At 33.9% G+C, this 17,169-nt stretch overlaps 1 protein-coding gene across 2 annotated transcripts in view; it reads left to right on the forward strand.

Annotated features, from left to right (window-relative positions):
- bnc2 (basonuclin zinc finger protein 2) overlaps positions 1 to 17,169 on the forward strand; it is a 269,311-nt gene that overhangs the window by 161,237 nt on the left and 90,905 nt on the right. For both annotated transcript variants that reach the window (XM_016285345.1, XM_016285346.1), the window contains exons 3-4: positions 4,509 to 4,611; positions 6,301 to 6,536. In XM_016285345.1, coding sequence (XP_016140831.1) covers positions 4,509 to 4,611; positions 6,301 to 6,536 — 339 coding nt within the window. The remainder of the gene's footprint in view (positions 1 to 4,508; positions 4,612 to 6,300; positions 6,537 to 17,169) is intronic.

Below are 17,169 nucleotides of genomic sequence, written 5' to 3' on the forward strand. Positions count from 1 at the left end.
CTAGATATAACATCAAAAGTGCAAAAAGTTAGTCCGAAATATACATTTACACACAAACTGACAACCAAACGCAACTTTCAGATGCCATCTTTATTTTTTAGTTCAACCGTCACGGAATGGAATGCACAGGATTGTGGGATATCAATGGCAGCGAAGGATATATCTATGCTGCCTTCAAAATTCGATCAGAAGAAGGTACCTCCGGAGACAGGAAGTAAAGCAGAATTTGGATTCGGACGTGCCTTGATGCCTTCCTGCCTTGGAATGCATCCGGTGAAGACCTCATCACTGATTATAATGGGTTCTATAGTATTTTGTTGCGCCGCTCGCATCCGGAGTAGACATGGTGTTAGGCCCACCCCAAATGCTAAATTGGTTGAGACGCATGATGACGCCCATCCCAAACCAGTACCGATCAACATCCCACCCCTCCTGTGACCCATGATTTGTGTGTATCTGTATTCAGAGCCAGTGAGCAATGGACTTTCAAAATAATAATAATATTAATAATAAAAACTGCTTTAATGCGCGATAAAATAATTGTCGGCGTTAATTAATGAATGCGTTAACACGATAGTAATGCGTTAACTTGCCCAGCCTTAATATATATATATATATATATATACTGTATATATATATATATATATATATATATATTCATATAAACAAAACTTAAAACCACCATCACAGATAAGAGAAAAACAAGTAGATATCACAAGTGTTGCTGGATTATTTTTTCCACATTTTTGTACTCAAGTCAATAGCACACTGTTTCTCTAAAATAATAACACAGTTGACAATGCAATCCCATTGAGTAAAGCATGGAAGGGCCAAAGCCTGGAGAAAATTTATTTATTTATTTATTTATTTATGTGTCATATGTATAAATTGATACAATGATGATCATCAACTCAATGATTTTATTTTATTTTATTTTTGGAAAATTATGTTAATTATAACATAGCATTGTTAAAAATATAAAATACTTAATGGGAAAGAGTGTAAGTCAAGGAGTTTCATGAAACCAAATTAATGAGGGGAATAAGCGGGAAAAGAGTATCAGACTTGACTAATGTGATCTCTGTAGTATTCTGAATTAACATTGATTCACATAGTGCTGTCATACAAACTGTAAACCCTTTTACACATGAACCATTCAAAATGTTTACGAATCATTTTATGCTAATAGAATATTAATATAAATATAAATAAATTAATATAATTATAATTATTAATTAAATTAAGTAAATCTTTTTTAATGCCATCACATTTAATTGAACACATTTGATATTAAACATCATCAGCTGGTCTGCTCGGAGTGTTAAAAGATTTGAACATCTCTGAAGTTGCACATGCCTAAAAGGGTTCACATTTTAGATGCTGTCAGTATGTTGATTGTATTTTTCAATGTCAATCCAAAATGCTTAATGCATGTGTACACTTTACAAATTAATATGCACTTCACACATGGATACACATATAAATATTATGCTGGTCTTGAATGCGTACAGTGTAATCTCAATAAAATCACTTTTTTTTTTTTTTGAAAGTTAGAAAGTCTAATTTAGAATGTCCAATAATGCCTATCATGGTGCACAATTTTTCCTGCCTTGCCTGTACATTTATGGTAGGATATTGACAACATTTTGGAAGCCAAGCCTTGAATAAGATCAAATCTTGTGGGTGGTAGAGAGGACGAGATGCTTTTAAGTGTTTGCCGGCGACCTGATGCCAGCACAGTTGGTCTGTGAGGCGTGTGTGCTATTGTGTAAATGTAACAGACACAGGAATCAATAGAGATGACTGGAATAATGCTTTAGGATCTCAGCTACAGGTTTAGCCTATAATCATAGAATAGTTTGGGATCCATGTTGTTGTGCATTAGTAACCTAAAAGAACATGCCATGTGATCTGTAGCTTCTACTGTTTTCAGCATATGTCATTAATATAAATATATAATACGAAAAATGCAATACTGACACTGCTGATATGTAAACTGACATCCTAATTGAGCTCGTAATTATATAGTAATTATATAATTAAACAACATTAACGATCACATTAGTTGTCAGACCCCACATTTGATGTTTCCATTTTCCTTTTTCCGTTTTTGATGTTTCCAGTGTTTTTGCATTGTTGCTCTCTCTCTCTCTCTCTCTCTCTCTCTCTCTCTCTCTCTCTCTCTCTCTCTCTCTTTTATCATGGCTTATGTGATAAATGACTGTGATACAATAGGCCTCATTCTTCAATGAATCATACATATTTAGACCAAATGTCCATAAGTCAGCCTGGCTTGTAAACTGATGTCATAGCAGCAGAGATTTTGTTTAAATGATTAATTCAGCGTAATTTTTTCAGCTTTATCAGGGTTTTATTTCAATGAAAAAAAAATATTTTAAATAAACAATTTTAAAAAGCCCAACAGAATAATAATTGACATGAAATAAACAAATCAGGCAGCTACTAAACAGAATTCAGTCTCTGTGCTACCTAGCTACATATGAGATACATATACAGTACAATATATATATATATATATATATATATTTTTTTTATAATAATATAGAACTATGATACTGTTCTATATGATCTGATTCAGAAAAGACATAAATGACTCTCTTTATAAATGGGCCCATTGAATCATTGATTTGATTAATTTTATAGACAAGAAAGAGAAAAACAAAATCATTGCTTCACCTGAATCATGACAAATTGAGTGAACATTTCTGCTGTGGCTTCAGGCAATATTTGCATTGGCAAAACTGAACAAAAACAGACAATACTGTGAACAAAATACCACACAATATTCACTTCTTATTTACTGAACTGTTGTTTAAAATCAGTATCACATTTACACTGCTATTTTGGACAAAAACACTACTCATGTGATATGCTGTTGTGAATTTTTTTTGTAATAAAACATTATAAATGATCAAAAGCATATTTCTAAATAATAATAATAATAACAACAACAACAACAACAACAACAACAATAATAATAATAATAATAATAATAATAATGTACAAATAAAGTGAGTAGATTTCAACTGCTCAACCTCAACATTTTGGTCATGTTGTTTCTGTCACATGACAAAAAAAAATGTTTTTTTTGGGAAATGTTATGGGGTGCAGAAAAAAAGGGAAAATTAAAAACAATGCATTAAAACAAGGACAGTTATAACAGAGACTGGTAAGCTTATCATGTTTTTTATTGTCATAAAGTAAGTGCACATTTAACGTTGTAGCCTGAGAGTGCAAGTGATTGATGTTAATATTAGTTTATTTCCGAGTATCTCGGTATGTTTGTGAATGAGCATTCTACTTACATTGGAGATAAAATTAGAAGTTTTAACAGAGATACAAACTAGTCACATTTTGCCATACATCACATCCTTGAATTCAAAATAGGTAATTTGTGTGATTCATGTAGAAACACTTACTACTTCATACTTCAGTACCAACAGTGCTGAACTTTGACAAACAAAGTCAAAAAGTGAATAGTGATTTTTAAATGTTATAATATAATAGTGATTATCTTATGTCTAAATATAAATCCAAATGCAAAACATGTGAAAAGAACTATATTAGGGAGTCGAACTCAACAATCAATCAATCAATCAATCAATCAATCAAAACTGCTTAGCTAAGAAGTGAGCAACATACCCCTCAGCAAACGTGCAGTTGCACCCCTGATCTGTAACATGAACGATACTTACTCATGGCATGAAAAATCACATACAATGCAGTTATGTAATGTTGAAAAAGATAACAATCAGGAAGACAAAAAGTTTTTTTCTTTTTCTTTTTAAATTCAATTTCTGAGAGACCTTGACAGCAGAGGTGTGAGAAAACACAAACAGCGTGGCCTCCCCAGCTTTCGTCTCTTCCTACTGGAGTCTTTTCAGTGCCAGAGTTATTAAGAAGATGTCTTATCACACAATGCCATTGTGTTGTCCTGCCAAGCTGGCTGTCTCGTTGGGACACTTAACCCCTCATCGCTAAAAGCTTTTGGGGTCAGCTCCGGTTCAGTCTCCACATCGAGTAATGGCGGCTTTTGTCAAAACAAAGGAAATTCAAATGGGGCAAAAGCATGCCAGGTTTCAGGTGAGAGGAAGGAAGAGCTCATCTAAATGCCCCTACATGAATATGGCACAAGACAGAGAGCGGATGCCTTGTTAGCACAATGTCAATCAGCTTGACAGTGAGACAAGCATGACTGCATTAGTTTGTGACATAATTCACATTAATAAATGATGACATGTTTGAGTGAAAACCTTGGGGGATATATATTAAAAATAATATTTCATCAAAGAATCTTCAACAAAAATAAATTTGTTTTAATTTGAATATATATTTTAATTTGATAATTTGTCATACAAAATTAATAAATCAGAAAGAGCAAAGACTACATATAAATATAAAGACTGGTAATTGCAGCTATTGTTATCATTTAATGTGTAACAGTTTATGAATCTTTCAATGATGATTATTTGCTTGTTCATTTACAGGCCATCCGCTGTACTCTGGTAAACTGCACATGTGAGTGTTTCCAGCCTGGAAAAATCCACCTCCGGACATGTGACCAGTGCAAGCATGGATGGGTCGCGCATGGTGAGTGTCTTTCGTTGTATGTGTGTAAAACCAGCCTGGTCTCATTGCTCTGTTGCTAAGTACATAGGTACTTGTATGCAACATTTACAGGTGTGAAAACAGTTTTTGTATGTTTGAATAGAAGCACTACAATATGGATGTACAGCATTTAAAACATCAACATTATTACATTATATTGTAAATGTATTTATATAGTTACTTTAGTACCATTTTATAGATATCTTTTTTATTATATATTTTATTAAAATATTTCTAAACTCTATCCTCAAACCTGAATATTTTCAACAATAAAAAACATAACAGGCAAAACTAAAATGTACAGTGACTTTTATTACCATTTTATGGTGCGTTTGTTGTGTATTTGATGGTCATGTTTGAAATGTAAATGAGTCAACTGTATTGAAAGTGATCACAAATACAATATAATCTACAGAACTTAAAAGAAACTAAAATAACTTAAAATAACTATATAAAATATAAGAACATTTTCATGACATTGTAGTGTCTATATAGGTTTTCATTAGGTGAAAAAAATGAGGAACAGCTGTGATTTTAATTTAATATTAATTCTAATTCTTTTTTTTAATACAGTGAATTAGATACATTTCAGACATCTTTGCTATTCATTTGCTATTATGTTTTTGTGTGAGTGCGGGGGGGGCTCTTTAGCCAGTCGATATTCTGTGACTTGCATATCCATCTTTATTCCCTCACTTTTCTCTGCATGCTTCTGTGTCTTCATTCGTGTAGCTTTTAATTCACTAATAACTGTCCTTTAACTTATTTCATTATACTGAAAATAAAAAGCATAAAAAGGTCAAAAATTTGCTTAAGTGCAAGTGAAAACATCAAATGAAAGGAGATGACAGTCAAAAAGCAGAGAGTTAAGTAAGACAAGAGAGAGGGAGAAACAGTTGGTTTCATAGAGAGACAAAAGAAAACACCTGTTGGGTTGGGATGAAAGGAAAAGAGACAGGCCTAAAGGGACCATCACAGGGGCCCTTCACCTAGTTTTAATTTCACTGTGAACTGTCAGCTGCTATCCTTCCTCGTCTTCTAACTCTTCTCTGCCATAGAGTTCTCATTTTGTCTGCAGTGTTGGCAGCCATTCTGGCAAGTAGTTCTTCATTTTTTTTTTTTTTTTTTTTTTTTGTTTGTGTCTAGCAGTGTCTGTTGTCAGGCAAAGACCTAGTCAGCACAAAAATCAGTCTTGGACTGAGGGGAAAAAACAGGTGTTGTACAGAGTCAGAGAGCGAGTTCAGAGAGAAACAGATAATATTGATGCCGCTTTCATTTCTTCATAGAAGTGTCATTAGCTAAGTGCACATTTCGTTCACACAGAAAATCAGTAAAATGAAGAATGTCTGTGTCGACACAGTTCATAGTTCAATAATATGCTTCAAATAAAAGACAATACACCACATTTATCTTATATGTTTATTATTCAACTGCAATGTGCATGGGTGTCTTGTTACAACCACCTCTGTGTTACAAACTAATAATTTAAAAGGAGTTATGTTAAAGTACACATTATGTAAGTAGAATTGATGCAGTGTAATGCAAAGTGTGACCACATATTTAAATATAAGCATTCTGGTGAAAGGATACTAAGTTAGAAAATCTTATATAGTATGTGTTTATCATTTAAGCAATAATACTAATTGTGTCTTGCTGTTTTTGTGATTATAGCTCTAGACAAGCTGAGCACACAGCATCTCTACCACCCGACGCAGGTGGAGATTGTACAGTCCAATGTGGTGTTTGACATTAGCAGTCTGATGCTGTATGGGACTCAGGCAGTACCTGTGAGGTTGAAGATCCTGCTGGATCGTCTGTTCAGCGTTCTCAAACAGGAAGAGGTTCTGCACATCCTCCATGGCCTGGGCTGGACCCTGAGAGACTATGTTAGAGGCTACATACTACAGGTAAATTAAAAACTAAAAGCAAAAAAAAAAAAGTATTAGGTAGATAACATATCTGACATAATTAAAAAAAAAAAACTTTAACATATTTCTATAATCTTTAATTTTTAATATATGATATATAATAAGGTAAACATTTTGCATATCTAAACATGAATATTAAAAGCTATGCATAAAATAATCCCTGAACAATGGATTTTTAGCTCTATGAATTTAAGAAAATATATAATGCATACAAAAAAATGCAGAGAAGAAAATGATAGAGATAAGAAAACTTTCATGACTGCAGCCAATAGCAGACTATAGAACCATTATGATGCTTTCCCTCCCTCTCACTCCTTTAATTGGAATCAGACACATTTCTTAATCAAAGGGACAGGGCTTTTGGGTTCGCAACAAAACCAAAGTGTTCCTGTATGAATTAGTTAAGAGCAACTGAACATGTGCTTGTGGTTAGCCTTGTGTGTCCAACGCCAATAGCAGAGCGAGGTTTTGGTTTGGAGACCATGCCTAAGTGGAACAGCATGCTGAGCTCGAAGGCGGTTTTGAGGCCTTGTTCGAGGAAATGGCTTCTGTGAGTAAATCTCTCCCTCTCCCACACTTTTTCTCTCATTATTTGACTGGAAGGAATTGTGGAAGGCTGCAGTTTTTTACAGTTCTACAATCATTTGTTGTGTGCGCAATGTCTGTTTGTGTTTCTCATTGCTCTCCCCCTGATGGCTTATCGGAAAATTCCCCAGATATTAAATATGACATGGCAAAATACTGACCACTGTATCTGATGTAGTCTGAAATCTGAGAATTAAGTAATGTCTCTCTGCACAGTCCAGAATTTTTGTGGGTTTACAGTCAAGTAAGGACACTCGGTTGTCGTGTATAGTTCATAATATTGTTCCAAATGTTAGGTAGTAGGTGTAAAACTTTAGGCATTCTCAGCTCTTAGCATTGATATCAGTATCACTTTGGAAAATAATTCAGTTTGTATGTGATACTACTCTAATATAATTATAGTTCATTAAGTACTCCCCTTAGTCTATAAAAGACTGCTGAAATGATAGCTTTTGAATCTTGGTATCCACCCAATCTACCTTAATTACTAAAAAAAAATGCATACTCAAGTAAATAGTGCAAAATATTCAGCTTTTTAAAAACAAAATTTCTGCCATTGGCCAGACAAAATGTGCATTTATTCTTGTTTGTACCTTTCAAACCTGTTCGTTATAAAAAAAATGCAGGTAAGAGGTTTGATTCAGGACTGACAAAAAAAAAAAAGCAACTTCAACACTTAATTAATCTTCTCTTCTCCCCTCCCCTCTCTTCTTTTCTCTTATCTGGCTGTCTGTTCTATGCCTGTTCTTCTTTTTTGACTTGCTTTCTTGTTATTTACCTGCTAGCTCTCCTCGACCTCATCTGTCTGTCAGTCTAGAGGCAAAGTGTTGAGCACTGTTAATCAGAGCCTTGACACATGATGTCACAACCCACAGAAGGTGCCAGCAGGAGCATGTGCGCAAGAATCTTAATTCTAAACTCATAAATATTTCATGCAAAAAAGACAAGAAAGAGGTGTGGAAGAAAGAAAGAATGAGAATGTGAAAAGACACAAAGTGATTGTTTATGTATGCATGCATACACTAGTGCATTTAACTTTTAGGACACATTAATAATGGATCAGATACCATTTATTTTAATGTTATCAATGTTATCAAAATCTAATTTCTTTGAAGTGTTGATTAATTAATCCAATTATCTTCTTGATCTTTTATTTGATTCAACATCAAATTTATTACACATAAACGTTTAGGCTACAACGGCCTAACATAATCTATGGAACATAAAAGAAGATAATTTGAGAAACATCTCAGTATTTTTTGTTCATACAATGAAAGTCATTGGTAACCAAAACAGCTTAATTACCAACAGTCTTCAAAATACCTTCTTTTATGTTGTGCAAAAGAAGAAAGTCACAGTTTTGAAACGACATGAGGGTAATTAATGACAGAATTTAAATGTTAAAATTGTTTTAATGAAATAATACTCTAAATAACAAACTAAACCTACCAGCAGGTGGCGGTTTATGTCTTTATGAATCATTCATTTACTCGAATGAATGAACACTTATTCGTTCAAAAAGCAGATTCATTCAGAAACGGAGGTGCCCACCAATTCTGCTATGGCTTTAAAGCACTAGCATAGCCAGAAAAGAGATTCTGGGTGTGCATCAGAAAAAAATGGGTGTGCCACATTTATTGTCAGGTAAATGTGCAAAAAACCCTGACTCTGCGTATCACTGACGTTACAGAATAGACTTGGCTGATGTGTAAAACTATACTCAGGCTCGCCATATAACCATAAAACTGTATAAAATTTAACTACATGTGACGGCTTATGAAAGTAAACATTTGTCGTTTTGTTTTGCATAATTTTAATTACTTGATACAGACCTGAAGAAAGCCAGTCATACTTTTTATTGGCATTTTAAAAATAATTTTACCATTGGCAAAGAATATGTAACATTATACATAGCCTAATAATTTTCACAAATACATGAGGTAAATAAAAAGCTATAAAATAATATACAAATATTGTCTATAATAATATGAATGGCCAGACTTGAACCTGAACTTTAAAGGGGACTCAACCCTCTTCTGATACTCTGAAAACACTGAACTGATCATGTGAGCAAAGACATTGTGCTTTCAATTTTAGTTAATTTGACAGATAATTGCCAAAGCAATGGCACAAAATGACATTAAATACCTTATCAAACTATGAAAAATAGAAAATAGCCATCACTGCAAATAGCCAACAGATCATAGTATTATAACAAAACTATAACTTTACAAAGATATTACACAAATAACATTATACATTTTACAACATAATGCATAATACAAATGGAAAAACTGTAACAAATGTATATATATATATATATATATATATAACATTTTGTAATTGTATTTAATATTTTTCCTGTGTTTAATTAAATATAGTGTTTCCAGTAGGCTACTATTTCAAATATTATTTAATGGTTGTGCTTTTGGAAATTAATCTTTAATTAGGCTTATTATTTTGCATTATAGCCCCCACCCACAATAGCAATTATGTGCTTTCTGCAAATATAATTGCAGAACTGTTGCAATTGTACTGTAAGTTTATTATTATAATTATTATTATACATTCATATCAGTGTGTACTTCTCTGTAATGTTAAAAATTATGTACAAAACCATCCTGCACACTGTTCAGGCCATGTTATACAGTACATACAAACACTATTACTTCAATTTAACATACTTAGTATATAACTACCTTGAAACAATAATTCTGTTTTTTTTTATATAACTGATGATAATAGTGCACTACTGTCTTCCAGGATAATCAGTGTAGCGCACAGCCCCCTCGGTTGGTGAAATTATCACTACATGATTGCTCTGGCAGGCTATGATTGTCGGTATTTTTTTTATATTATACTAGCAGGACAGCTCAAGTCCAGCACAGAACCAAAAATCTTGTTACAAAAAAAAAAAAAAAGGTCAGGGACGTCTGGTCACATAGGCTATTACACTCTGAAATTAATGGTAACGAATGCTACTTTCACATAGGTTACACTGACAAATAAGACGAGCTTTCTTTTTCATTGTCAATGTTAAATGTATTGCAGCAAAGTGGCTTAGCACAGTTTAACAGAATTAAAGGTTTAGTTCACCCAAAAATGTAAATTTGCCTGTGTTTTACTCACCCTCGATGCATCATAGGTGTATGTGACTTTCTTCTTTCAGACGAATCCAATCTGAGTTATATTAAAAATTGTCCTGGCCCCTCCAAGCCGTTCAATGGGGGTAAGCAGGTGTTGGTTGTCAACAGTTCAGAAGACCTGAAATAAAGTATGTGCATCCGTAATAAAACGTCCCTCACTCAGCTCCGGGGCATGAATGAAGTCCTCCTGTAGCAAATCCATGATTTTTCGTAAGACAAATTTCCATATTTCAAACGTAATAAACACTTTTCTGTCACTTTGCTTTTCATCACTTAATTAGAAGCACCCAATTAAATTGTGTCATGGACTACTGAACAGATATTTAGAAGTTGATTTTAAAATGCAAAGTATTTAAAATAAAAATAAAGCTATGTAAACACTTGAATTTTTACAACACTTTAAGTGTGTCCCAACAGGTAATGAAAAGTTCTACACACACTTGTGGTCTTCATCCTCATTTGAACACTTGCCAAATACAGGAAATACGTCATATAAGTAATCAAGTGGTCAAGTGCAAAGTCCGCAAGTGTGGGTATTTGAACAAGTAGTTACGTGGCTATGCCATTGCTTTAAAGGTAATATTTTCTCTGTAAAATTGAGCAAAAACAGACAATATTGTATTTAAAATGAAATATAAAACAATATTAACTTCTTATTTACTGAACTGTTAAATAAAATCACATTTAAACTCGTGATTGATCAGGACTATAGCTCTCGCAGCTTGTGTGATATTGCTTATAATTTGATTTAAATAAGAGACAAAAACTCATACAGGGGCATTTTTTGCCGCAATATCTTGAATTTTAGGGTATAACTGCATTTATGGAGTTTTTGCTTTGAATCTTATTTGTCAACAGGCAACTGAATGAAATGCAAGATGACATACAGGTCTGGGGATGTGGACAATGCATTAACTTCATTAAAATATTTTAATCGCGTAATTTTTTCATAACTAATTAATTAAGTTATCGTGTTGAACTGACAGCCCTAATATATATATATATATATATATATATATATATATATATATATATATATATCTCTCTGTCAGAAATGGGAATTTTCACTGCTCTAGCTCTTTTCTTAAAGTCACTTTCTAATTTGTGAAGCTCAATTACCTTTTGCTGCACATCAGAAATATATTATTTCGTTTTTCTCATTGTGGCCTTTGTTTTCCCTCCTATTTATATTCCAGTGAAACAGGAAGCCATGGCTGGATAATTTCACGTTCATAATCACCCTGGTATGCTCAAAATTGTAAATATGAATGGGAATATACTTCACAGATATTTTACTCATAAGAATTTCTAGGGGTACCAATAATTGTGTCCAACGTGTATTTGAGAAAAACATTTATGTCATAATGATAATTCCCCCCATTTTAAATTCTTATTCTCCAATGAAAAGATAGATTTATGTGAATTTTTTAAAATAAAATATCAAAATGATTAACAATGCAGATTTATTTTCACAGCCTTCTTTGATCATATTTACCAAGGGTGCCAATAATTCTGACCACAACTTTATATAAGCTGTTATTTCGCCATGTGAGACAGGTCTGAGGTGATGTGTTCACCTTGGTATTGAAGAAGGTTGTAGCAACAGCACTCTATATATATAATGTACATTTTTTAAATTAGATTATTGTGTGGCTATAATTATAATTTATTTTAGTATTCATTTATATTATTTATATAATATTTTAAATATGTACTAAAATAATATGTACTATTATAAAGTATACTATTATAAAGTGTACCGTAACTTAATCCAAGATTAATGTAAGAATTAAAGTCTAAATGATCCAGTGAATATGATCAGCAGAGAATACTTTGGTGCATACTCTCAAATGGGAGTAGAAGAGCATGCATACGTGCATGTTTGAGCGTTTGCTGGCTGCCAAAGTCTTGCATGCTGGATTCACATGCTCCTTTGTTCTTTTGCTTTTGTTCTGATCTGTTGTCCAAGTCTTGACTGCTGATAACTGTGTGCTCTTCTTGGGCCCTTCAGAAGAGGGCTTGTGTGTGTGCATGAGTGGGGGGGAGGGTGTGCATCTTTCTAGACATCTCCTGTTAGTATGTGGGATGATGTGTGAAAAATGGACAAGAAGCCTGAGAGTGCCAGCACACTCCCTCTTTCTAGTCCCTTGCCAGCACCCTCTTCTTTCCCTTCTCCTTTCCCAGCTGTAAGATGTAAGCTGGAACACCAGCCTGACAGAAATGGAGACCAGATGCCTGTATTTCTCCGCTGTCACTTGGCCATTCCCCAACAGATGGAATTCCGATCAGTCTGGGCTGTCTCTTGTTCTTTTGGAAAGAGGGAGTGAGGAGGAGGAGTACGGAAAGTGGAGGAAGGGGCTATGGCAGCCAACTTGTGGATTCGCCCCAGGCTAAGCGACATTCCCAGTAATGTTCTTGTCCTTGTAGAACATTCGGCTTCCGCTGGCTTCCTTTAGCTCTTTTATGAGAAACAGTTTCTCTGACTCTGACATAGATTCTAGGAGAGCCAGATGGAACTGCTAAGCTAAGCAAACTCCTTCCTTGCCCCATCCTCTTCTCTCCACTTTCCTTCAGCGCTGAATCCCCCCACAACAATTAATTTACCCAGCCTCCCCCTTTTCTCCCTCAGGGACAGACCAGGGTGTCCACACAATGAGCCTATTTTATTCAAATAAACCTGACATCTGGGTGCAGTATGCTTGGCCCATCTTGCATAGTCCAAAGGAATTTGTAGGGGACACAACCCATCGTGCTTCTGTGAGGCACAATATGCTCCCTTCCTGATACATTTAATGAAGGATGTCCTCTAGCCAAAAGACATGATTTGATTAAGAGAGGAGGTAACAGACCCCAGAAAACAGCAACCACAAGCTGCCTGACAGTCATTACACAGACAAAAACACATCACACAGTAGCCCTTCAGTGCCATGAGTGCATTTCACTCAAGCACATGCGCTGAAAAGGACACAGTGAAAATTCCTATACTTAAAAAAAAAAAATATATATATATATATATATATATATATATATAATCAGAATATTAGGGGTGTGACGAGATCCGATGTGTCTCGCGAGAACGTGACGATATCCTCGCGCAGACCTTTCAGATATATATATGCATTACATTGGCTCGTTCACAAGTGGTGGTATGGAAGATATTTTATGTTACATCAGGCAAATGGCCGCATGATAATTGGGAAAATTACGCAGGGTAGTCTTTATCCAGTCATAAAAACAGAATTCACAGTTTAACGCGGAATGTCACAGAGTTTGTAAAATATTGATTGAATTCATCAAAAGTAGGTCATTACACAAAAATCTAATCACGATATGGATTAGTATCTGTAAATATTAAGCCGCAAAAGTCAATTTAAATATGAATCCTGCATGTTCGGCCTGTCTCTGTTAATGAATGGCACAGACGCGCATGACGTAAACACATGAAAAACATCTCCAGAACTGCTCTGAGAGTCACTTAATGAGCATTTTAGTGTATGATTTGAGTAAAACTAGCGTCATGTCTCATACACAGAACTGTAAAAGTATTCACGGCAACCCGTCAAAATAAAAGTCCGGTTTGATTTGAAGACATTTTGCCTATAACAATTTTCAGTAGAATATACATAGCCTACTACCACTACTACTACTAAAATGAAACAAACATTATTTTTTAAGGAATAATCACACAAAACATTTATTCCATGTTTTAATTTTAATAGTAAATCCACTTTGTTTGCCAAAATATCTTGTTTGCTTAATTTTCAATAATTAAAAGATCAATGATAAATTAAATTAATGTTTTATGCCTTCATTTGATAACCAGACAATTTTAAATACACAACACAGAATTTCTGAGGGAAAAAAAAATTAATAAGGCTACTTTAAGAAAAAAAATAATAATAAATTAAGTTGTTTTATGCATTAAAATAATTAGACATGCTAAAACACAGAATTTGGTAACAATAAATAATATGGTCAGAAAAAAGAAAACATTTCATAGGACCCTAAACATGTCATTTTTTTTACTTTTAATAAATTGATGTGAAAATGTATATGTTTCATTATTTTAATTAATTAGACATGCTTTTTAATTAATACAATTTCATTTATCTATTAAAAAGGAGTCGAGAAAAATTTAAATGGAAAAAATTGAATTTGGAAAAAAATAAAACGGATTTCATAGGGCCCTTAACTATCACTTAGCCTTGTTTGGGAACCACTGCTTTATTCTTTTAAATGGATAAATTAATCATGTTTTTTATATATATATTTTTTTTTAAAGTGGAAATCAGTTTACAAAATAATGTAAACTTGACTGACTGCTTCACTTCCATTTTAAAGGGATATTTATGTTGTTTGTTGTATATGTCACATTTTTTGTGCAATTACTTGCCTGTCAGTTGAGTTTGTGGCAAAACATTTTGCAGTGTTTACATGCTGTTTATTACTGCATACAATTTATTAAAATAGATGTTTAATTTCATAAAGTACAAGTTGATTTCAAAATGCACCTACTTTTTTTGCATTTTGTGTTTTTCAGTATGAAAAAGTACTATTTTTCCCTATATATTTCATCATTGAGGATTTCTTTAAAAAGTCTAAAAATCTAATCTCGTCTCGTTCTCGTGAACCTTGTCAATAAAATGTCAATAATATTGATAACAATAACATATTCAAATGTCAATAATATCTCAAATTGTTAGTATTTTTTTAAAAAAGTGTTATAAATAACTGGCATTTAGTTAACTGTGCATAGAATTTGCAATGCATAAGACAAACATGAGACGAACCTCTACAGTCTGTGCTCCGAAATTCAAGTATTTTAGTACAATTATTTTCAGTCAGTCAAACCTCACTCATTTTTTCTTGCTCTACAATTCGCCTCACTCGACTTCTAATCACTCCTGAGAAACTTCCATTTTAGGTAGTCTAGCTCTGTTCAGAAATTTTGGAATTGATCCTTAACCAAACCTTTTATGTACTACATGCCTCCTGACACCCCCTCCCCATTTCGTGCTATGTCCCATCTCCTCCTCAGACTCCCACCGTCATCTAACCTGCTCTTTGTTATTGCTGGCTAATGCATTGTCCACCAGCTCTGTGGAGTCACAGTGTTTGTGAAGGTGGAATTCTTGCATATGGTTATGATTTCAGTACGTCAAGCTGGATTTGAGTTTTAAGGCATATGCTTTGCTCAGGGCTAGCCAAGTCAGCTTCAGGCACATCAAAGGTTCACTGCACTGAATCAAGGTGATTTCACCAACCCAATCTCCCCTTCAACCCCCTGCTTGAAGCATCTTCCCACCCACCCAAATATGTGGCCGGCTGCAGCAGAACTCACACATCAGTTATCACAATTGTCTTTACTTTTCTTTTGTCTAATCACACCTTTACTAACACAAGGCTTTTAATTTTTGCGGCTCTACTTTCTATAATATTGTAGGAAACAGTATAATGTATCAGTATGTCTTTTGAGAACTATCTTCATATGCTAGTGTTTAGAAAGCTAATACATAAGTGTCTCGTCACACCCCTAATTTATATATTTCTTATATATATATATATATATATATATAAAATTCTTATACTGTACATATTACTGAATAAACAGACAATTATATTCAAATAGAAACTTCCATTTTAGGTAGTCTAGCTCTGTTCAGAAATTTTGGAATTGATCCTTAACCAAACCTTTTATGTACTACATGCCTCCTGACACCCCCTCCCCATTTCGTGCTATGTCCCATCTCCTCCTCAGACTCCCACCGTCATCTAACCTGCTCTTTGTTATTGCTGGCTAATGCATTGTCCACCAGCTCTGTGGAGTCACAGTGTTTGTGAAGGTGGAATTCTTGCATATGGTTATGATTTCAGTACGTCAAGCTGGATTTGAGTTTTAAGGCATATGCTTTGCTCAGGGCTAGCCAAGTCAGCTTCAGGCACATCAAAGGTTCACTGCACTGAATCAAGGTGATTTCACCAACCCAATCTCCCCTTCAACCCCCTGCTTGAAGCATCTTCCCACCCACCCAAATATGTGGCCGGCTGCAGCAGAACTCACACATCAGTTATCACAATTGTCTTTACTTTTCTTTTGTCTAATCACACCTTTACTAACACAAGGCTTTTAATTTTTGCGGCTCTACTTTCTATAATATTGTAGGAAACAGTATAATGTATCAGTATGTCTTTTGAGAACTATCTTCATATGCTAGTGTTTAGAAAGCTAATAAAAAAAGCTAGTTTTGAGGCTACTCATAATTTAAAGTAGTTAAATTATAGTCAAGTTACACTTTCTAAAAATAACTGACATTGAAGCTAATAAAAGGTGCAAGATCTTTTCTAAAATATGTATTTATCAATTATTTTATTCATTTCTGCACAGTATTAATCAGGCAGAAAAAATACAATAAAGATAATGATTGTGACAGCATTAATCATAAGCATATACATTTACACTAAATACATTATTTGATGGAAAAAAAAGTTTGTTGCAAGAAAAGCTGTGCTGCTTTATATACCATTGATCTACTGTAAGCTACTTCGAAACGTTTGCAGCATTTCTGATTTTAGTTAGCTATTCCACAACATTGTGGAGTAAAAGATTACATTCTCACCACAATTACAATTTTTTTCAACTTCTTACACACAAAATCTTTACTTGTCACACAATTTCTGAAACCTGACACTCCACCAGAACCACAAATCTGCAAAACCATACACTACATCTCGGCTTTTGACTCAGTTTTCAATTTCATAAAACACTTTTTGCAAAACACAACACACAATTCTCTATGTAACACATAAAAATCTAACAGGAAGTATCTTGATTTCCTTTTTCAAACACAACCAATCAAAATTCCACACTAATTCATCCGTGC

Source organism: Sinocyclocheilus grahami, unplaced genomic scaffold (assembly GCF_001515645.1).
Source record: "Sinocyclocheilus grahami isolate Dianchi unplaced genomic scaffold, SAMN03320097.WGS_v1.1 scaffold196.1, whole genome shotgun sequence".
Lineage (NCBI taxonomy): Eukaryota > Metazoa > Chordata > Actinopteri > Cypriniformes > Cyprinidae > Sinocyclocheilus > Sinocyclocheilus grahami.